At 37.8% G+C, this 24585-nt stretch overlaps 1 protein-coding gene across 6 annotated transcripts in view; it reads left to right on the forward strand.

Moving 5' to 3' along the window:
* The first annotated feature begins 1434 nt into the window (after positions 1-1434).
* The window catches only part of mapta (microtubule-associated protein tau a), a 52608-nt gene continuing 29457 nt past the window's right edge, over positions 1435-24585 (forward strand). For 2 of the 6 annotated variants that reach the window (XM_079845858.1, XM_079845860.1), the window contains exons 1-3: positions 1435-1508; positions 17884-18081; positions 21667-21816. In XM_079845858.1, coding sequence (XP_079701984.1) covers positions 17904-18081; positions 21667-21816 — 328 coding nt within the window. In that variant the 5' untranslated portion in view covers positions 1435-1508; positions 17884-17903. Of the gene's footprint in view, positions 1509-17883; positions 18082-19675; positions 19769-21666; positions 21817-24585 lie in introns of all 6 variants that reach the window. The other 4 variants (XM_079845857.1, XM_079845859.1, XM_079845861.1 and 1 more) reach the window with 3 other exon arrangements.

Consider the following 24585-nt stretch of genomic DNA (forward strand, 5'->3'; position numbering starts at 1 on the left):
CATGACATAGCATATCAATTATCAAATTTAAGAAACTACTTTGCTTTATAGGGTAACATTAAACTGTCATGAGGTTGGTTTTGACCTTGACTGAGGCCATTATAATGTCATTAATTTTTTTCAGTGGTACAAGTGTTAATACTTTGTCAAATTATTTTATAACAGCATCGTGAATATTTTTCAGTTCATAATGTTTTTGTTTTTTTTAAGTTTCCTCCACCAGCTCCAACAGAAGGTCAGATAATAGAACATTTCAAATGTCTTAAAAATATGAATAGGTGTTCGAGAAATAAAATCAATCATCCAATAATAATAATAATAATAATAAAAATGGATAAAATTATATTTTATTGCATTTGGAGACTGATTCACCCACAATTAAATGAAAAAAGTACAATGGTGGGTTTAGCCATGCAGTGTTTGGTCCATATCACTGCAAAAACAGTTAATTACAGCATCCCACACATTTATATTTTCTTGAAATGCTTTTTTACGTCATGGATGAGTCTAGCTAAGAAACCATCATAATGGCGTAGACCTAACTAGTGGTGCCACTCTATCATTTTGAGGTGCATTTTCAGTTATGATTTCCTCTATGACGCCATAGTTTTGGTCAAGAAAAATATTTATGACACTGTTATAAAATAATTTGACAGAGTTTTAACACTTAATGACATTTTAATTAAAAATTCAACTTGTACCACTGTAGTTTAGTTCAAGGAAAAATATTCATGACACTGTTATAAAATAATTTGACAGAGTATTGACACTTAATGACATTTTAATGACAAATTCAACTTGTACCACTGAAAAAAAAAGTGATCATAAAAAAAAATCATGACATTATAATGACCTCATGACAGCCAACATCAAAACCAATCAGTTTAATGTAATGTTAACCCATAAAGATAAGTCATTTCTTAAGTTTGATAATTAATCTGCTATGTCATGTTTATGACAGGTTATATTGTCTAGGGAATGTCAAGTTGTCATGACAAAGACACTGACAGGTTATGATGTATGGGTTTATGTCAAGTTGTCATAACTAAGACATCTCAAATAATGTCATCTTTGCATTAAAAATGACATTATTGAGCGAATGACACTTAATGACAGTTGTCATAAACATGCATAAAAACTCCTTCATAATTATGACATGTGTCATGTCAGTCTTATGCACACCCCTTCAAGTAAAGTGTTACCAAAAAATGGCACATTCTTTTATGTTTTGTTGTATAATACAATTCATTCGTACGTTTTGAAGTGTCCAAATACGTAGGCTAATGGTCCCCTCCAATGTATACAGCAGCACCTTATCCTATAGTCTTTTTTAAAATACTATTATTGAGCAGGGCGACTTATGAAAGATTAGGAAGAAAAACAGTGGATTTTCTCATGTCTCTCTAGCGCCTCCTCTCTTGATCAGGCGGCTATAGGAACTGCATCTCTAGTCTTGCGCTCAGTGAGCGACTGCAGCTGGAGAGACAATAACAGCGACTCGTGCACAGGTAAGTAAAACCTGTCAAAGCTGCCATTTGTGATTTTAAATGCGATTTCTTAGTGTTTTCGTGCACTGTATTCGAAGGAGATTTGTATCAAACAGAAAGCACGCGTGTCCTTGTCGCAATTTTAAATCGGCGTTGGTCAAGTCATGTTGTTAAACCGGGCCTGCGCGGCTTTCGTATTAATAAACTAATGCTCTGAATATGCTCGAATACTGACTTGCTTATTAGGATAAAATACCCAGTCTCATAAGAAAAATACGTTAAGTGCCTAACAAGATTATTCCGACTGAACCGAGCGTAGCCTACGTGTAACGGTATTTATGGGACTTTTCACCAAATGCCAATCTATTAACGCGTTCCTTTTCAAGACCCTTATACGTGTAAAACCTCGCATGTTACCTTTATTTTCATATTATCAGTTGACCTAAAATCACGAGCGCTATTGTCACAATGTGTCATTTTAATTCCATTGCTAAATATTCTGCTTCGAAGAATTCGAATAATGAGAATAATTCAAAATAAAAGGAAAACTGTATCCAAGCAAGGTTGTTTCTTATGCTTATTCAAAAATGGAATGTGTATGCAAGTTCAAGCACATGTTAATCGATTTTGGTTGAAGGATGCTTTGTTGGAACGCGCCTCCTCCCTCCGTCTGTGAAGAACAGAGATGCGGCCATGATTCCGGCTCTTCGTGTTCATGTATTCAGCCATCACAGTGTCTCTGTGTCTGATTTTAGTCCTGTCGAAATTATAGGCGACTCGCTTTTATTACAATTCATGGTTAGGCTTTGTCGCTGACCGAGTGCTGATTCTGTGTTCTAATGCTATGCAACACCTTTCTTCATCGACTGTACAGTCTAATCATGGGGACGCATGGGTTCATTTAGTAACCAGCATTATTCTTCATGTTCAATGCATGCTTCGCACATGGGGTCGTTTTGGTAGCGGTACCCACTGTGTATTATCACTGTATTAAACTGCATCCCATGTGGACTGTAATCCGATTTAAAATGGGGGTTGAGGATTTGAAGTTGCCTGCAAACGCCTCTCTGGTTGCCTCGCCTTTTTTCTCATTAGTTGACGTTTTAAATTGATCACATGCATTGCCAGTGGCCGATTACTGTTTGACGTTTTGCAATAATTGTCATGAATCTGTGTTGGGTTGACTGCATCTCAATAGTTCATTCAGAATAGAATCACTGTTATGGCTTAGATGCCCTGCAAAGAACCCTAGATAGGGTGTATCCACAGGCATTATCCACCTTTGTTGTATGGAAAAGTCTAAGAGCAGCTGCGACATTCTCATTGGGATGCACAATATATCGGCCAGCATATCAACATGTTCATTTTTAATGTTATCGGTACAATACGAAAATTTGGCCGATATATATATTAAGGCGGATAAATAATGGATTATTTCCTTCAGCTGAGACACTTCAGATGCGCACTGTTCTCCATTAGGGTTTTGAATTGCTTGAAATATGATTGGAATCGTTTCAAAAAAGGAAAATACGGTTCATATAGGCTACATAAAATTACAATGAGCACATTATAATTGTGTGCTTGGGACACGGCTTTAATGATGAGACTTTTTGTAATCAGGCTCTCAAAAATTATATAAAATTTGGATTTAGATTTATCGGCCAATAGGTAATCGGCTTTCAAATACAAAGAATTATCGTCGGGCCAAAATGTTCATATCAGTGCATGGGCGTCGGAAGCAAAAACAATGTGGGTGGGTCCAAAAAATTTACTGGAGTTGATGCCATTTACATTAAGTACAAGTATATTGCCTTGTTCACTAAACGTCTAGTTGGGCCGGACAAAATTAGGGAAAACACAGGATTCTTTACAGCTGTAATATTGTAGGGGTAAGACGCATGGCATCAAGTTTTGATGCAAAACGACCCGAGGTTCGAATCCGCCTTTTGCCGAACTCGCTCTACTCCCTTTTCCCATCACATATCAGATCGGAAAGGCATTTATTTTCAATAAAAAGGAAGAAAATTATAGAAAAGTGAAAAATAAGCGTCTAACGTGTTTAATAATAAGTGTTTATCAGTTAAGTGTAGGTAAACAGACGTAGCTTGGATGCCAGCCAAATTTAGCCCCGCCCACAACATTTGAGCTCGGGCAGTTCGGTCTGGACTTGATCCGTTGTTGAGCAACTATGCTCGAATCAGAGCTGTTCGGACCAATCAAATTGTCAGATGATCAATAGTACCGTAATCATGCACGTCACCAAAGAGCGCTTGGGTTGAATTTGTTCTAATCCTAAACGGAGAACTTGTTCGTATATGCATTCACCTTTACTATTTCTCTCAGAATTGATGATCGTGTTGGTAAGTACTCTGTGTTTCCTTAAATTATTTTTTACAACACCGGCAAAGATCGTTTACACTCGTCTTCTTCTTCTACTTCTTCCAGCGTACGTACATCTGACAGGGTTGCCAAGTTTTCACAACAAAACCCGCCCAATTGACTCAAAACTAGCCCAAAACAAGCCCAATAGCTTTCCTTGGGGGCGTTTGGGGGGTAAAATATAATTTTTTTGGCAGGGTTGCCTGCTAAAATTTGCATTCCTGGGTCTAAATATCACATAATTGGGGTCGCTTCAACCCGTGGACATGGAAAAACATCTAACATCACCGACAGTTGGTTGACAACTAAAGTTACGCGTCGCTCCGTCACAATGATTGGTTGTCTTTCCAATCGCGGTCTTTCCTGGTTCGGTTTAAACACGCCCCATAATCACAGCCCAACAGAGCAGTATCAGACTCATATTCTGACCAGAATTGAGTATGACAAGACAACGTCAGGCTAAATCTGTTACGGGTGTGCAGGCAGGAACAGGCAAAGACAGGTAGTAGAATACTCCAACAACGTTTAATACTTCAGAAGACTCAAATCAAAGTAGCACACCATACAAACACGTATACACAAACGAGATCGGACAGAGACTGAAGGAAAGGGAGGAACTTAAATACAAACACAGATGACTAACTAACGAGGGGCACAGGTGATACAGATGAGGGTCACTAAGGAAACAGACAAGTGGCGGGAAACTCAGACAAAGAAACATGTGATAACTGAAACCAGGAAGTACAAAACACAACAGAGACAGACAGGAACTGTGGCTGCGTCCCAATTCGCCTACTTATACTACGTCCTAAAAGTATGTACTCTTTTTGTGAAGAAAAAGTACATACTTTTGAGTGTGTAGCAGAAGAGTATGCAAGCTTTGGGACATACTACTTCGTCATCTTTAACGGACTCTGTTACGTGCGTCCCGTCACCCTTTAAACTGTCAATCATCGTCACAGTTAAAATCCCCCACTTTAAATTTAATTTCCTACCGTATCGGAGAGAAAAGTAGTCGCTCGTTGATCTGCCTTTCGTGGGTCCTATGCTGCCTTCACGTGCTCTCGGAATTATCGTAAATACGAGTTTCCTAGGTAAAAATTGCACATGAACGCACTCCACTTTCGAAATTTTAATGGGATGAGCTCGTAATCTCGACTTCAGAAATGGGAATTATCAAATTTCCGATAGCACGTGAAGGCAGCATTAAATGCAGAGACTCCTCTCATGTGTTTGCAAAGTTAATGGCCAAACGTATCATTACAAAAGTTCTCAATGCTGCTGCAGGTGAAATATAACGTGGATAATATTGAATAAATATCTTTTCTTCAGGTTAAATACTGATAATTGCTCACTCAAACCACTTTATCTAATCCTCTCCACTTAACCGTCAGACTCGCGTAACCGTCATGTTTGTAGTTTTTTAACACTTTTTATCTGCGTTTGTAGTTCTAATCGAATCCTCGTCCATCTCGCAATGGGTTGTGGGCAATATCAGCCGTTAGAGTGCGCATCGATCTGCACTTCAGATTCTGACCGGAAATAGTAAACCATCCGGGAATCTTTGGAATACTCTTTTCAACATACTACGATTTGGGACATACTAATTATTTTTTCGAATACTATTTAGTACGGATAGTATGCGAATTGGGACGCAGCATGTGACAAAAACAGACGTGCTGAATTAGAGATAAAAGTGAGTGGGTCCAATATCATTGGTCGTAAAAAGTGGGTGGGTCTTGTCCCACCCACATACAATGGTTCCAACGCCCATGTATCAGTGCACTCCTACATTTTCATTAGTGTTGTATAGGGGGGGAATTTGTGCCCAAAATTCACACTAAAATCATCTAATGGATAAAATGGTTAATTAATTAGGGGTATTTCCAAACTTCTGATGTCTTCTGATGGGGAATTTCAGCAGAACCCATTAGAATATGTTAAATCATAAAACGCCCACTGAATCAAATATATCAAATTGACATATAATTATAATTAGAGCTTTCTTCTGGGGAAGGAACAAAAAAACATTGCATTGATTGCGGTTTTGTGTAAACATGCTGTCGCAAATATGATAGAAGATAATTGTTTAGCCCCAGTATTATAGAGATCAGACATATTTAAATATGTCTCTAAGCCCCATGAAAACATCTGAGCAAATTGTTTTGGTTTAGTGATATGGACAGGCTTACAAAGAGCATAAAATCTCTGATATAATGCCATGTGAAGTCTCTCCGACCAGTATGAGTGCTTCATTGGCATGGCACTCACAGATGGGTTTAGTTTGCTGCAACACCAGTCTCCTCAGACTAGTTGGCATGAGAGGGTGTGATTGGGATCTTTGCCATAGACCTGGTGTTTCGTGTAATTTGAGGTGAATTTGCAGCTGCAGAGACTTAGGCCATTACCTCTGACAGAAGCGTGATGAGCAGAATTCCAAATTCCATGTCTACATGCATCCACATGGTCCTTTGCCCTGAGAACATAAGCATGACTGTTCTGGAATGCTGTTAGCCATGAACCGAAGCACATGTAAAGACCATTCATAAAAACGTTTCTGTATTCGATTTTGGCAATTTGATCAAATCACTACAAATAATACGATCGAAAGTATGATTTGAAAATGTAATAGAGATTTCAGAATTCAGTATTGGGGTTGTCCTTTTGCTTTAATGACAGCTGCACTCGAGCATGAACGCAACAGGTTTATGCAAAACCTGATGATCCATATTATACAGCATGACAAGAGGATCTTGTGAGCTATATTGGAAGAATAAACTTTAATATATGAATATTCCTTATTCACAATAGTGCTTTTCACAATACACATTGTTTCGAAGCAGCGTGATGTTAATGTTTATAATATGTTAATGCTTTATAGTCGCATTTAGCAGATTAGAGCTGGGTGACTATAGATTACATTTTAAGCAGTTGAGATCTGTTAAATAATATATTTAACCCTCTGGGGTTCATTTATGGGTCACACTCAGGACCTTCGGGTCAAAAATGACCCGGAGGGCGGGATTAAGATAAAAAAAGATTTGAGTAAAAATCAATTAACTGCATTTTTGTTCAATAATATTTTTTCTTTTCTTTTTTGGTGTTTTGGGATAATTTTATGATTTATAATTAATATTTATGCAATAATTATGACCCATGTTTTCCCATTGAATATAATAAAAAATTATATATATATATATATAGTTATTATTATTTTTTTTTAATTAAAGCTGTATTTCATTATAGAGTCAAGCCTAGGCCTCATGAAAGCAATTTTTTAAATGAGATTGGTGCTATCCGGTGGACACATTGAGCATTTTTATCACACAATTGCACATTTTTACCACTATAGTGGATCTTGCGTTTTATAAAAAAAATTCAAAAATCGGAGCTTCATTGGAATGGTCCGAAACTTGATGACTTCTCTAAAACATCAAGAGTGCAAAACAGACAAAAAAACTCAGACAAAAAAACTCTCACACACACACACACACACACACACACACACACACACACACACACACACACACACACACACACACACACACACACACACACACACACACACACACACACACACACACACACACACACACACACACACACACACACACACACACACACACAAACACACACACACACACAAATTAACACGTGCCATTCCAAAAGCTAATTGTGTTGTGTGTGTGTGTGTGTGTGTGTGTGTGTGTGTGTGTGTGTGTGTGTGTGTGAGTTATTTTGTCTGTTTTGCACTCTTGATGTTTTAGAGATTCACCCCTTCACTGTTGAGTCCTTTTTTTCTGCATCCTGGCTGATTTGTAGATTGTATGCACAAAAAAACTCTGTATTTTCATATTTTTGCCAATTTCCTATTCATTTCCTATTGGGGTCATTTTTGACCCGAAGGTCCTGAGTGTGACTATAATTTTTTACGACCACTTAGACTTTTCAAATCCTGTCCCCAATTTTTTTGGGTGTTCATATACCAAGTACCAATAAAGTTTCGGACCATTCCGATGAAGCTACGATTTTTTTTTTTTAAATTATAAAACGCTTCGGGTCATTTTTGACCCGAAGAACCCCAGAGGGTTAAAGGTGTCATGAACTGGCTTTAAAAAAATGTATACTGTTGTCTGAGGTCATCTTATGACGTTTGCGTGGTTTTTACATTCGAAAACATCATAATGAATAAGTAATAGGCTATTTTCTACCCTGGTTTTGAGCCTCTCTCCTGGAACGCTCTGTTTTTATGGGCGTGCCTCACTGAAGACTTGGAAGTAAACGCCCACTGCTATGATTGGATAACAGTTTTGCATAATAATGAGTTTCGGCTCCCCCGTCAGTACATGTGTGGAATTGTTTTGAAAACTTCCAATGGAGAGAAACGGCAACAGGAATCCGCCCACAGGGCTCACAAAATGTCTTTATCAAACAAACACAATTATTTATCTCTCATCCACCCGCAATTGATATTGATGTTATTTTTTATTACTTGGCACGCCCGAATCGGTGGATATACCCGCGAACCACGCATCACTAACACACACACACACACACAAGCCAAGCATGTGCATCAGCAAAACTTCACTGCAGAAAAAATTGCATGTTCAAAACTTCTGCAACATAATCAGTAGATATCAAAGATCTGTAACAATGCAATACTATCACATATAAAAAACATGTTTTACTCACATAAGTGTGTTGCACCATTCCTGTCAGATCCAATATTGTAGGCACAGCACTGTGTTTTAATCTCAATATGTCTGCAAATCCAGTCTCGACCGGTGTCTTGTTTACAAAAGATTCCACTGTGAAATTAAGCGAACAAACGTGCAATGTCTTACGCATGTAAGCTGGAACTTCATTAAAAATAAAGTTCAACCACACATTCCTAATATTAGAATCTGAAGGAAGCTTATGCAGCAACTGTTTTCTTCCACAACCAGGCACAGCGCAATATCTTGCTATCTTCGGCATGTTTATTACTCGGTAGCTCGATCAGTTTAGCTCCACGAGTCGTGGGCTGGCTTGAGGCGGCATTTCACGATGAACTTTTACTATATCAAAGGCTGAATGAAAAGTTCATAACCCCTTTAACAACGTGCACAATTTCTGAAATTAATGTCTTTCCACCACAGTACAGTGACACCATTCTAATCTACACCCTGCTCATAAGGGAGTGGCTCATCATAAGAATCATTTCGCATGCTAGTGGGATAATGGAAGTTGCTTATGTCATCACAGCAGTCAGAATACATTTTCTGGCATGAGATTTACAGTTTGTATTCTTGTCATCTTATCCAATATTGGGCTTTGCATACTAGACTGCCGGGGTCTCAAGTAATCTCGATCTGGTTGATTTAATAAATGAGTCATTTTGCGATGGACCTGTTATGTTATATGCGACTGTGTTTGAATTCGAACATAACGCCCTGCCCCGAAAGGAGGTGGGGATTGAAAGCAGTGAGAGAACATGAGAGAGGAGTAACTGTGCTTCATAGCGATGCTGAGCAAATTTAGGTCATGGATACAAGGGTAGTCAGCCGTGATGAGAGCATCACAGACTTTCAGCGATTCTAAAGCACGAACCCAGTGCGTGCCAATGGAGAGCAGCGCTATTTGGTTTGGTGCCAGATAAACAAGCAATAACCCCTAAGGAGATACACTCTTGACTTCTCCTGGTGCCATCAATGGATTTATTGCTAATTCCTACCAAGCAGTTTTGGACATGGTCAGATCTACTGATTACAGATTTGCCTGCTTACATAACAAATAATACGTGTTGAGTTGGTGTACACATTTTATTCTTATTTTAGATTGTCAGCTTACAGGACCTCAGTGAGTGGCCATAACCACCTTAGTGTACACAAGGGATGACAACTTTAATGATAATGATATATGTAGTTCTAAATATAATCGATTAGTAGAGTCCTCGCCGCAACTATAAGGATAACAGCACAGTGTAACAATATCATTTGAATCACTTTCAGAATGATTGTTTCTAGCTGGTTAGCGATAAAAACATTGACAGCCAATCAGAATCCATCCTGCTTTAAAGGTTCAGTGTGTAGTATTTATGAGAATCTATCTATTGATGCAATATAATATACATAACTATATATATATAAAGACCTTACATAATGAACCGTTATGTATTTATTACCTTAGAATGAGCCATTTCTATCTACATACACCGCGGGTCTCCTTACGGTGAAATCGCCATTTTGCACCGTCATGTTTCTACAGTAGCCCTAAACGGACAAACAGCAGAAGTCTTTCATATAGGCTGCATAAAATTACGATGAGAACATTATAATAGTCTGCTTGGGACATGGCTTTTATTGGTGAGACTTTTGTTTTTGTAATCAGGCTCTCAAAAATGATATAAAAATTTGGATTTAGATTTATCGACCAATAGGTTATCGGCTTTCAAATGCAAAGAATTATCAGTATCGGCCAAAATTTTCATATCGGTAAAAGAGTGCATGGTCGGATGTTAGTAGCTAAACATATAGGCTAACGATAGAAATATTAAATGACTTTAATTGAATGTGACAAGATATATTAGGCATATGAATGAGAGTGAATGTGTGCACATTTTACTATAAAAATATTAGTTCAAATTGATTAATTTACAGAAAATTGTTCTTTTTCTTTACTCCTTTAAATCCATTTAAATCCTATAATTATTTAATTCCTTTAAATAAAAGGATGATTATAACATGGTTATGTTCTTGCCGGGTTATGCATGTATTTGCAATCTGCAAGAATAGAAGCATAGGTTTTACATAACAAATTTTTTTTTCCAATTTCTAATGTTTTCTAGATTTCTTGGTGTTAGAAGCTAAATGTTAAGCATGGCTTTCGAAATGTCCCACACAACTACAAACACGACACACACACTGACAAGAGCAGCATAAAAATTCCAGAAGTTTGTTGACGTCCTTTCAGTGTAACTGTGGGAGCTTTGTTTAATAAGACGTCTTGACACTCCCTGGGAAGAATCAAATGCTCCAACGTCTATTTGAACCATCAGTTTCACAGCATTCAAAGAAAGGGGAAGTGTATGTTTACAAGGAAGCATTCAACTGCATCTATTTGTAGCATACAGTCTAGTTTGCACTGTGAGTCATCTCAATCATCCAGTTTAAACTTCAGTTTCATGCTAATTATTTGTGTATTAGAGAAAGCAGCAAGGCCAGGCCTATATGTTTAGCATACATGTACAGTCAAACCAAAAATGATTCAGACACCAGATATAGTTTTACTAGTTGGGTGCAGGACGCTATAGTTAATTTATGTAAGTGAGGATAGCAAAATAAAGTCAACTGTGACATATTATACCCCAAAATTCTTAATACAGTGACTACCAGTAAAATTTATAAAAAATTTGCGACCAAAATTATTCAGACACTTTGACCTGACCATGTTTTGCTGAAGTGTTTTTTCTTTAATTGCGACCTTTTACACCACAGACTGAACACAATGAAGCATTGCTTGGCCATTGGTTGACCTAAACTGGTATTATCTAATTGTGTACTTAAATTTAACAGCTGACAGCTGATTGGTTGATTAATCCATTACATACCTTTCTATCAAAGTTATCTGACATTATTATGATTTTGTTCTGACAGTTTAACTCTGAAGTCTTGTCATATTTTATTACCATTTTCTAATCTATAGCGAATAAACTGTGATAATGTGAGAAAATGTTGAAGGTGTCTGAATACATTTTGGTTTGACTGTATACTCTGCACTATATGCACATATTCTGCGTGCATGTAATACACAGATGGCCTGTATATAATGAGCAGTAACAGAGCTCACTGCATGGGAACCTAATTTGAGCTATAATAAAATAATGAGCTATGTTTTTTAGCTCATTATTTGATCAGACTAACAAAAAGACAATATTTAATTTAGTTTTGTTTTGTGTAAAAATTGAATAGATAACAAAACAACTGTTTTTATTTTCATAATGATAACTGAACACTATTCACATGCAATTTGACGATTGTGATAACGCTTTAGCAAACAGTTTGAAACATTTAATGTGGATTCATTCATTCTGGGTAAACTTTATTTTAGGGTCCAATTCTCACTATTAACTATTGATTATTAGCTTGAATAATACTTGTATATTGGATTTTTATTAGTACTTATAAAGCACATATTAATGCCTTATTCTGCATGATCATATTCTACATCCATTAATCCTACCCAATACCTAAACTTAAACGCTACAAAAACGACCGTACTAACTATTAATAAGCAGAAAATGTATGAGTTTATTGAGGCAAAAGTCGTAGATAATGGTGAATATGGGCTCCCCATACTAAAGTGTTACTGACTATTGTTTCATTTACTACTGCTACTGAATATTGTGCAGTGTACACTTTGTTTATAACACAGTATATGTGATTTAAAAATAGTAAGTTCATAGTAAAACGAAGACAAATATGCCGACTTCTATACTATAGTAGTATGTATGTATAAAAATGGTATGTTAGCTGATTAGTATATCCAAATTCATAGTGTTCATAAAAAGGCAGGCAGAAAGTACCTGGATGACCTACTACTTCCGGTGAGGTTTGGCACATGTGTTGAACACTTAGCTAGGGCTGTGTCTCAAATCGCCCCCTATACCGTTAAATAGGGCACTATTTGATGGGACAGCCATTTGTAGTGGTGTCCGAAACCATAGTGGATGTTATCGAGTGCACTCATTCAATCCCACAACGCACCTGCAACTGATATATGCAGACTATGTAGATAATACCCACAATGCATTGTGATATTCACGCCGAATGAATTCCCGTGCCAGATAATGGTATCCGCAGCTGAATCCATCCATCCATCAATTTTCCAAACCGCTGGTCCAATGTGGCTACAGTGTAATATCATGCAGGTATAAATTCCCTTAAACTTGATTATTAAATTGTTTAAGGTTTATACATGCTAGTTTCCATGACTAAGAGTTCAAGATAAATCATTTCATTACTACTGAAGCTGCCAGTTTGCTAAGTTTCAAATGATTATTAAACAGCACGCACAACCGAAAAAGCGCCAGCCCTTTACGGCGCTCTCTATGTCGTCTTCATTCACTCCCTCAAGTGGACTATATTAGTGGAGTAATGTAGGGAATAGTGAACGAGGGTATAAGTGGCGATTTCGAACACATCAGTGACAGTGAGGCGACAGAACTGATCCCTTATAAGTCACATGACAGTGACAACATGTTGGATGTAGTACTTCCGAAATTAATTCATACTATATATAGAATGTACTTCTCTAACAAGAGTGAAGGAAGACTGAAGAGTGAAGATACCTACTATATAATATGTCATTTGGGACGCAGCTCTTGACTCTTACCACAGGCTTTCCGTTCAAAAGCAGTAAAGCTTAAATTCACATCAGCACCATCTTTGATTTTTAACAGGAATTAAAGCGAGGCTTTGAGGGATAGACATGCATCTCTTCAGTGGGTTGTACTGTTATTGAATGTGTTTTTGGATTGTTCTGCTGATGAAACACTGCAGAAATATCTTTCCATGAAGTTTTAGTAAACAAAGAACTCCAGACAACATGAGCTGAGGAAAATTATAAGTAATTAGGGAGCTTTACACAGCTTTTTGAGTCTAATCCCTCACAGCCTTGCTTTCAAACCTGTCATGACGCTGCTCTGAATAAGGTCTATAAAGAAGGAACGACCACTGCGATCTGATCTTGTGTCTAGGCAACTATCCGCGTTAACCCCCTTACCTCGCTTTTGAACACAGGAATCCAAGCATAATGTCTTTTTTCAGCTGCTGACACATCTGACGGTTTTATATGTGTACCCTGTGGCGAATATGTCTTTGCATAGTATCCCATGTGCTGTGTAAACATCTGTGTTGATCTTGTGCTTTCTCTAGTCGCACACACCCTTGTAATACCGCTGTTTAGGTTGGTTTGCAGAAGGGCCGTGAGCATGCCAAGTTCATCATTCTCGTTCCTTGAACACACACACACACACCCACACAGAGTGCATGTTTTTTATGCTTTGACACTCACAACAAGGCACCGCTGCACAAAAACCAACAGACTTTAGTGCCTGGTTAGACAAGCTCTTCAACTGCCCTTGGAGGCATGTGGTCTTATGGTACACATATATTTTCCACTAAGTGGTGTCTGGACATGTTTAAAAGGTCTTTCAGCTCATACTGTGGAAAGGTCCACTTTTAAATCAGGGATTTTAAAATTTGGACACTTATGCCATGAACCAAATAATAAACAGATTCTGAACTCTTTATGTCGCTAATCAAATAAGAACATTTGTACACAGAAGTTCACATTATCAATGTGACGGTCTTTTATAAATTAAACGGGATGATATGATAATGATCCTTTTTTGTTTATTGTTGCTGTAATTAATGTGAAACGGTGACATACCAAATACTATTCTGAAACGTAAATGTTAATTCAACTTTTCACTGCAAATGTGATGATCGTAATTTAATTTGTAATTAAAATGAATATATATAAATTAGAAAAGTGCAAAGGACTTGTGGATCCCACTGTCTCTTTTGTTATACTGTAGAATTCATTTGTTCCACTTGAAGATGTTGAGCAGTCATCACATTCCCAGTGTGCAAAAAGCTTTGAGGAAAGGTGAGAGAGCAAAGTTCCTGAATCCTTGTGCAAACACAGTTCCAGACAGTTTGTGTGCCAGATGCACATAAAACAGGTGAGATTTTTCCCACTGCCCAATGCAGTGCCATGGAGAATCCAGACGGGATTTTGTTGTGAACTATGGATTTTAGTAGAGTAAGCATAGCAGGAAAAATGTATTTATTTCTTCTGCTGAACACAAAAGAAGATATTTTGAAAAATATGGGGAATTAAACAGTTGATGGACCCTATTGACTTTCATAGAAGGGAAAAAATACTATGGAAGTCAATGGGGTCCATCAACTGTTTAGTTACCTACATTCTTCAAAATATCTTGTATTCAGCAGAAGAAATAAATTCATACAGATCTGGAACAACTTGAGAGCGAGTAAATTATATCCTTTATGCTGCGTTCACACCAAACGCGAATAGAGCGTCAAAATTGCGTCGTAGTTGGACGCTTGAACATTTTGAATCCATTCACGCGTCCACAGCGTTTGAAGCAAAATAGACACGCGTTCAAGGCGCTCCAGGAGAAATATGTCATAAAACACCACTTTGCCTCTTTTCATTCTCATTAAAATATATATTAAACATTAATAGCCACACAAATGTGGTCCAGGCAACTCCTACCTACATTATCTTCACTGCATGTATATTTAAACTTCTCTTTGCCCTCAGTCAAAATGATTTGGCAGACAAATTATAGATTCATGACACCAAAGATCACCCGTTAGATAAACACAAGATGAACCACTACAGGACATCAGAGCCAGCGGCAGACGGCAGAAGGACTGGCCGAGGAAAGGTTGCTCTCGCCGCGGTTCATGAGCGCTGAGCGCTGAGCTGGCTCCTGATTGTTTAACGCAGCGCAAATTGACGCCAAAGTTCAAATTTTTCAACTCGGGCGTCAGACGCGAATTCGCTTCATATGCGTGAATGCACAAAAAGCACCACTCGCGTGTAATGCGCAAGACGCTCGATTTGCGTCTATTTCGTGCCATTCGTGCGAACTGGACGCGCGAATGAGGTGGAATCGCGTCCATCGCGCCGCAGGACCTCCAGACGCGCGTCAACGCGCCTTTCCATTGACTTAACATTGAAATCACTCGCTCCTGACACTCTATTCGCATTTGGTGTGAACGCAGCATCAGGCACTCTTAAAGGAACACGCTACTATTTTTGAAAATAGGCTAATTTTCCTACTCCCCTAGAGTTAAACAGTTGAGTTTTACCGTTTTCGAATCCATTCAGCCGATCTCTGGGTCTGGCAGTACTTTTAGCATAGCTTAGCATAGATCATTGAATCTGATTAGACCGTTAGCATCTCGCTCAAAAATGACCAGAGAGTTTTGATATTTTTCCTATTTAAAACTTGACTCTTCTATAGTTACATCGTGTAGTAAGACCGACGGAAAATGAAAAGCTAATTTCTAGACCAATATGGCTCTATACTCTCATTCCAGGCGTAATGATATTACGCAGCGCCTGAAAATAGTTCCAGCACACTCTCTGTGCAAGCAGGTTGTCACGTTGTGTAACGAATGTCCACTGAAGAGGCAAGTTGCTGAACCCATGTGCAGTTCTTTATTTACAAAATCCAAACATAAAACAAAGACGTTGCAAACTGACTTGACTTGACTTGACTTGACTTGACTTGACTTGACTTGACTTGACTTGACTTGACTTGACTAAAGAAACACTCACCAACACAGCAGGTTACAACATTCAATAACAGACAAGGACGCATGGCAAACATGAGGGCTAAATACACTGAGACTAATGACAAGACAAGTGACACCTGTGAACAACAGTGATTAAACAATGAACCAATGACAGAACACGACAAGATCACATGAGGGCATGGGAAATCACATGACAAGACCAGGAAACCTGACAGAACATGACAAAATTAGAAATATGAGAGTAAACATGACATTGAACATGATAAACTAAAAACATGAAACATGAACATGAACCAAAACCAAAACACCCTGTGACACATTGGTTATGTTGACGGAAGTTAGCCTATTTTCAGGCGCTGCGTAATATCATTGAGTCAAAAATTTTATCAAAGTTCCTTGATTATTGCGCAGGAATCAGAGTATAGTTCCTAGCCATACCGGCCTAGAAAATCACAACTTTTAATATTCCGTCGGTCTTAGAACACGATGTAACTGCAGAAGAGTCAAGTTTTAAATAGGAAAAATATCAAAACTCTTTAGTCATTTTTTTGAGCGAGATGCTAACGGTCTAATCAGATTCAATGATCTATGCTAAGCTATGCTAAAAGTGCTGCTGCCAGACCCGGAGATCGGCTGAATGGATTAGAAAACGGTAAAACTCAACTGTTTAACTCTAGGGGAGATGGAAAATGAGCCTACTTTCAAAAAAAAGTGGGGTGTTCTTTTGAAGCCGAGCAGTTTATATAGATATATCATTACATTCCCATTGTTGCACTAAAAAAAAAGAAAGAAAAAACATGCTGTTTCTAAGTGCTACAAGTGTACATCAGAATGAGCTGTCAGGATGTCTGCAGGGCTGGGCGCTGTGTTGTGCATCAGGACGGCTGTGAAATACCTAACATGTATAATCTTCTTTGGGCTGGGTGGATGACTGAATATGTATCACTAATCAGATGGACTTTCAGTATTAGTGATTATACGATTACAAAATAATTAACACCTCAATGTTTTGGTGCCGGAGTGTCTGTGTAGAAATAACAGTTGCAGTCAGTCCGTGGAAAAAGGGGTGTTTCCTATCATTGATGGTTAATTACATTGTCATTATGTAAGGCGGGACTTGTTTACCTTGCAAATAAGAACTTTTCCAAGAGCAATATATGTTATGTTGTGCGTTACAATGGGTTAAATAAAGTGGCTCCAGAAAGGCTTGCAGGAGGTGCATGGGGACACATTGGCTTGACTGCACTATTTTAAGCCTCATGGCAGTAACCTTAAGCTAGTCCTGCTGCATGTTTGGCAGTATAAATATCCAGGTTTGCACCGGCACTCTGGCTCTGTTTACATTGAGCTTGTGACAGCCCTGTGTGAAGCCAGCGGAAGGGACGGATCCTGACGATTGGTTATTGATTCAACCCATGTTGTCCTTGGAAAAGTTAGTGGAGGACGCCGCTGCTGTTGACTCATTGAGAGTTGTTTTGGAGGTTTCTGTTAATGCTCTGTGGATTTGGAACCATTTTTTTCTTCTGTCAGCACTGAAAACCTTTTTTGCCGCTAGGAATCAGAGCATTTTTAACTGCTTTTCCCTCGTACAACCACTAACTTATTCTTCCCTTTCTGTTTTTCATACCCTTCTTACTCTATCCTTTCTCCCTTACCTTTATCCCCCATCCCCACCCCCCAAGTATCCGCATTTGGACTTGCTATGGACCAGCAGCACGATTTCATGAGCTCCTCGCCCAATAGCCACTACAACACTGGCGATACCATGGCAACCTCCCTTTCTGGAATGACCATCAATGATCATCACCATGGCAACCAGTTCCATAAGGAGAATGGAATTGCGGTGGGGCTTGTGAGACCAGGGGATTGTCCAATGAAAGGTGAGCTTGCTTCTGTGGGAAAACAGGTCCATTGTTTCACAGCCAGTCAAAATAAACACACACACACACACACACACACACACTGATTACCTGATTAGTCAGAATGATTAAACAAGCTCTGCAGTGTGAACAGGGTGTGTATGTTATCATGACATATCATGTTATTCAAATATAGTTGAAGGACAAGTTTAATTGTTCTCGAAGGACATACTGGTGTGGAATATGATCTACAAACCTATTTTGATGAGTTATGTTGACATAGTAATCAACTATCTATCTATCTATCTATCTATCTATCTATCTATCTATCTATCTATCTATCTATCTATCTATCTATCTATCTATCTATCTATCTATCTATCTATCTATCTATCTATCTATCTATCTATCTATCTATCTATCTATCTATCTATCTATCTATCTATCTATCTATCTATCTATCTATCTATCTCCATCCATCCATCCATCCATCCATCCATCCATCCATCCATCCATCCATCCATCATCTTATCATCTTCTGATAGACTGTATTGACTTCAAACATGTCAAACTTTAAATTTCAAACTACTTCAAACTGAAAATCTTTGTACTCTAAGCTTTTAAAATTTTTTCAATCTTTCTGGTCCGGCTTTCTCAAGCCAACTTAAAGTTTGTCTCTGGAAACTTTTTTATTTAGTTTAAACTGATGTTACTATTAATTATTGTTAAAAAAATTAAATATTAACTTAATTAAATTGTCTTGATTACTTTGAGGAATTTGGAATTTCTAGTTCCCAGCATGCTTTACATTGGAATCGATAAGGATAATTAATATTGAAGTTTAGTGTTATTTTATGTTTGACATTTACAAGAGTTAATGCCAGTGACAAGCAATATTTAACATACAATTTGCTGTTATTCTGAATAGAAATACATAAGATTGATTGAGTTCAGGACCACCATTCAGTTGTGCTGAAATTAGTAAAAACGTCTTAATTCTTTGAGCGTCAAAAATTTGTTTATGCTGCAAGTTCCTCTAACTCAATTTAGTTTGTTGTCTGAACATAATTTATTAGACGTTAGCATAACTCATGCACATTTGTTGAGCCTAAATATATTTTTAGGCTGTATTAAAGACACTTTCTTTCCTCTACAGCCAATAAGGACATAAATAATATCTATTTATATGTAGCGCACGCTATTAAATATTACAAGGGCAAATGTAATGACAGACCAAATCAAATATATCTTGGCTGCATGACAGGGGAAGATATTATCAGACAGTGTGGTTCTGTATAATACACCAGAGAAAGATTTGCACATGTTCCTACTAAATAATGAGATTATATTAATGATTTCATTAGCACATGAATTCACCGTGATACTGCATGCATGGCGATGTGTTATCCCAGCGAATATCAATTAGCATGACCGCTAACATGTGTTTCCTTCTGTCATGAGCAAATAAAATGAGGGGGGTGAAATAATCAAAGCCATTGCAGGGCGTATGATCTTTACACATATTTTAGTGTTGTTTCAGATTATGAATGTGGCCGCGTTTGCTGTAACTTTTTGATAAAGCCTTGTGTATTAATTCCTTTACATAAACCACAAGGCTATGCTTGACTGGGCCCTCAATCCAGGCTTTGCAGCTGTGTCGTGCTGTAATCCATGCATGTGGGTCACGCTCTTCTCAGGACGCTCTCTGGTACTAATTCAACGCCTTCACACAACCTGCCTTCTTCTGTATGTGTGAGGTTTTGTGTTTTTTGTGTACAGACCATTGAGGCTTTTTGAAAAGCGCACAGTAATAAAATTGGTTCTCAGTTGGGTTACAGAAAATGTAAGGAGACAGTGTATAAATGAAGGCATGTAAAGACACAGTCGATTGACGCTGAGCAAGTTTGAAACCCCTTCATTTGCTGTTCTACCAAAAGTATAAACAGTTGTTTGTAACTGAATTAAACCAATGAAACATTGCCCAGCTGGCGTACTTCAATGTGATTACTACAGTCGTTTTAGCGTATAGTGTAATCTGAACTAGATTCAATATTCATAAAGGTATAGTGTCATGAGATACTCGCACTCATGTCGTTCCAAAACACAAATTAAAGGGTTAGTTCACCCAAAAATGAAAATTAGCCCATGATTTACTCACCCTCAAGTCATCCTCGGTGTATTCTTCTTTTCTTCTTTATAATGGCAGTGAATGGTTGTGTCGTTAAAAGTCCATAAAAGTGAATCTATCCATCATGTAACTGCTCCACACGGGGCTGGGGGGGGGGGGGGGGGGTGGGGGCTGTTCAACTTATAAATCAATCATGTATCTTCAGAAGACCATACAATTCATATGGATTTCTTTTATGATCTCTTTATGCATGTTTTGAAGGATCTTCAATAGACTTTTTAATGGAGGGGCAAAAAATTGCTTAGATTTCACTAAAAATATCTTGATTTTAGCCTATAAAGTTTTAAATATGGATATTTTTCTCACACAAACGCGTCACTTCGCTTTAGAAGGCCTTTATTAACCCCCCCAGAGCCGTGTGTAGCAGTTATATGATGGATAGATGCACTTTTATGGACTTTTAACGACACAACCATTCACTGCCATTATAAAGCTTTGAAGAGCCAGGACATTTTTAATATAACTTGATTTTATTTGTCTGAAAGAAGAATGTTATATACACCTAGGAGAACTTGAGGGTGAGTAAATTATGGTCTAATTGTCATTTTTGGGTGAACTAACCCTTTAATTTGTGTTTCACAGCTTGAGCATTTTGACACGTGAATAAAAGCACAGCAAGCAATTTTACATTTAAAAGAGTGTATCCATCCTAACACAGTCCTGATGTTTAGGCTAAAATAAGGCAAAATTTGGGCTGTTACTGAAAATTTAATAGACATCAAAGAAATGAAATCAAACACCTTGTAATCACTGTTGACTTTGCTTACACGATGTAATATCATATCTTGCAAGTTATTTTGGCAAAAATGTAACCAAATTCAAGGTTATTTTGGCTAGAAGCGGGTTATTTTAGAAGCAGGACTACATCGGGTCTATAGTTAACTGAGACAGTGAAATGACGGCTATTTCTTGCTGGGAGCCATTATATCTGTTTAACTTATAAATCAATCATGTCTCTTCAGAAGTTCATGTGGATTTCTTTTATGGTCTCTTTATGCTCGTTTTGAAGGATCTTCAATAGACTTTTTAATGGAGGGGCAGAAATTGCTTAGATTTCACTAAAAATATCTTAATTTGTGTTTCAAAAATGAATGAAAGTCTTATGAGTCTGGAACGACATGAGGGTTGAGGGTGAACTATCCCTTTAAATGAATGATGTTGAACGATAGCCCTGAGAAAATCCGGCTTTTTTTTTAAAATCTAAATGTAGTTGCTTGTTTAAAGCCACTGCCAATTGTTTAACTCCGAGCGTGTGTAAAGAGGGGAAGGACAAACACAGTCGTGGTATTGACTGACAGTCTTTTGTAAAGGTGCCAGCTTCAGAAGGAGTCTTCTGTTGTGTTGTATGTATTCACATGCCCTAAATGGGACCATAACACTCTCTCTTTTTTTCCTCTGCGACCCCCTGCATTCTTTAGTGCGTAGCTTATATTTCCCTAGTTTACAGCCTTCACTAGTGCACACTTTCTCCCCATTTGCTCTTCCTGTAATGGCCCACACAAGGAGGAAACATTACTCAGAGCATCTTCCACAAATAAATGGCACATACTGCAATGGCACAGCAGAGAGTAAGTATGTTATAGATAGTAAAACTAGTACATTAGTGGCTCTAGAAGCGCAGTATTAAGCATTAGCCGCTTTCACACAGGCCACACAGCAGCAGAATACAATTGTTAGTTCTGTATTTGAGTCCTTAATACGGTTCCGTTCACACACAGTTCAGTTATTTATGGGAGTGACAAGAGCATTCTATAACAGAATTCACACTTGTAGATTTTCAGGACTCACAACCGCATTCTCGGAAAACCTGCGCTGTGTGAACGGAACAAGACTGGACAAATAGTTTTCCATCATACAGTGCAAAAGAGCTGCCCCACGCTGCGCAATCTCGCATGTCTACTCTGCATTGCAGGTTTTCATGTATGGTTTTGTTAACTTACATTGACCAAGACATGAGGGTTGATAAGACTTCTCAGTTTTATGAACATTGCCGTCTTTGATATTACTTTGGTCATTGTTGTTATGGTTACTGGTAAGAGAATACGGGCTTGACTCTCATTGCACGTTCATACAGACAGTATTCGAGATGCTACTGTAAGAACTGTGTGAACGGGACTGTAACACAGTTCTTTGTTCGGGGAAGAAGGAGACGGGAACTGGCAAACATTTAAAGACTTTAATAAATAAATGAACAAAATGAAAGTAAAAGCGGCAGCCCCACACGGACGACTGCTGCGCACACATACATAACAAAACGTAAACAAAACAGCGTAAAGTCCAGGCCTGGTCCTTCACTGGTGTCGCTCATTCTCAATCGTGCACCGGTCTCGCTCGCTCCTCCCACGTCTCTCGCTCGCCAACCTCGCCACAGGGGCATTTCGAGACTTACACCTACCTGTAAGTAAATTAAATGCACCCAAAAAACAGACCGTGTGAATGTAGCCTGTAAAACACATGCCTTCACACTCCTAAAACTGAATTGGCTTTATACATCATATCTGTTGTTCACACAAACTGAAACGTTTTACCGTTAAGATAACATTCACACATCAGCAACAAAATGACGATAATTTCTCTAATGTCAATCATTGGAAAATAAATGCTAAGCTATTTTCATCCACACGGAAGAGGGGAAGTGCTTCAGTTTCTCTATTTGGATTTGGACTATTTAGATTTTCGAGTGACAGGGGTTAAGGGCAGAGCAAAACATTTTTGCATTTGAAAGTGCAAGATGCCGCACAATAGTATCCAACTGTAGAGCCACAGCACTGATGAACGGAAAAGAAGAGAGAGTCTCGAGACGCATAAACACGCCACTCCATGTGCAAGATGCTGAAAAACCAACGAGACTCATGCGTCTAGTGCATGTTTACATTTTAAAAAATCCCAAAACCTTAATTTACAAATAACATAACTTCTCATTAAGGAAAATTGGCCAAAATTATTTACCTGTATTTCTGAAAAGGTCCTGTTCACACATGAACTCTGAATTGTAATTTAATTACTGGTAATTCTCCAGAAAAGAAAAGCCCTGTAGTATACTGCTCAAATTAAACTATAAGGTATAACAATTTAATGATGTTTTAAAACTCATTATGTTATTCTAGTTGTTGTGAATATTATAGTAATGCACATTTATTTAAAGGGGTCATGAACGGCATTGTTTTAGTTTTATAATGTTTCCTGGGGTGTACTTATAATGTTAGTATGATTTTTACATCAAAAATGGTCATAATTTAGAAATAAAAGACACTTTTCCTAACCTGATTTTTGGTTTAAGGGGCATGTCTGCTATGATTGGCTATCTTTGCAAATGAAATAAAGTATCTCTCAAGGTTAACTAATCGTGAAAAGTGTTGATTATAACATTATATTTAGATAGTGTCATGAAAGGTTGTTGTGATGAGTACGTAGTTGATCATGTTGAGCGCATGAATGCTGTGATCTCTACATTGCAATTTGATTTCTGCACACTAACGAATGCTTTCAACATAACTAACAGTGCAAACACAATGTAAATAAGAGATCCGTCGATTTTTACGGGAGTTTTGTCGAGAGTCCAGATTTCAGTCACTGATAAACTCACACAGTTTGATTGACAGCTACAGCGATTGTAAAGGGAGCGTTCTTTGATCGCTTTCTATAATCACAGTTTAAATAACAGATTATTGAGAAACAATGTGAATTTGACCATTTAGTCACTGTTGAAAATAAATAACCACATTCCTAGCATTAGGATCCTTTGAAAGGTAATGTTATTTTTAGTCCAGTGATCCTGTATCTCTTCTCTCCTCTTCATCTCACTAACACGCCAGTGGGCGGGGCCAAAGTTGCAATGATGAAGTAGACGTTGATTTTCTTTTAACTAGATTGGCACATTCCACAAAGAGTCATTCTCTGGGTTGGAACATAATAAAAGAAGTTTTCAGTTCTGAAACTTACAGGATATTCTTATATCATGATGACCTCTCTTATATGTCAAAAGCTCAAGGAAAATTAAATGTATCAGTTCATGACCCCTATAAAAGAAAGGTTCAGGATTGTCATCAGGATGTTTCTGAATGTCATGGATGCTCAAAACTATTTTCAAAACAGTCTTGTCCCACATGGTGTATGCGTATTATATACTCTGGAAAAAAACCCAGCAATAATAGTATGATTACAAGAACAAAAACACAATGGATTCCAACTGTAAAGTTCAGTAAAGTTGCATGTCTAATACAGTGTACGTCTCTTTTCAAAGATTTAGCATTTATACTGTTTGAGTGCCAGAGTTTTTGAAAACATAAAATATTGACTAAATTCCTTTTAGATCTTTTGCACAATGTTTGTTTCTT

This window comes from Gobio gobio (assembly GCF_949357685.1).
Source record: "Gobio gobio genome assembly, chromosome: 20".
NCBI classification, from domain to species: domain Eukaryota; kingdom Metazoa; phylum Chordata; class Actinopteri; order Cypriniformes; family Gobionidae; genus Gobio; species Gobio gobio.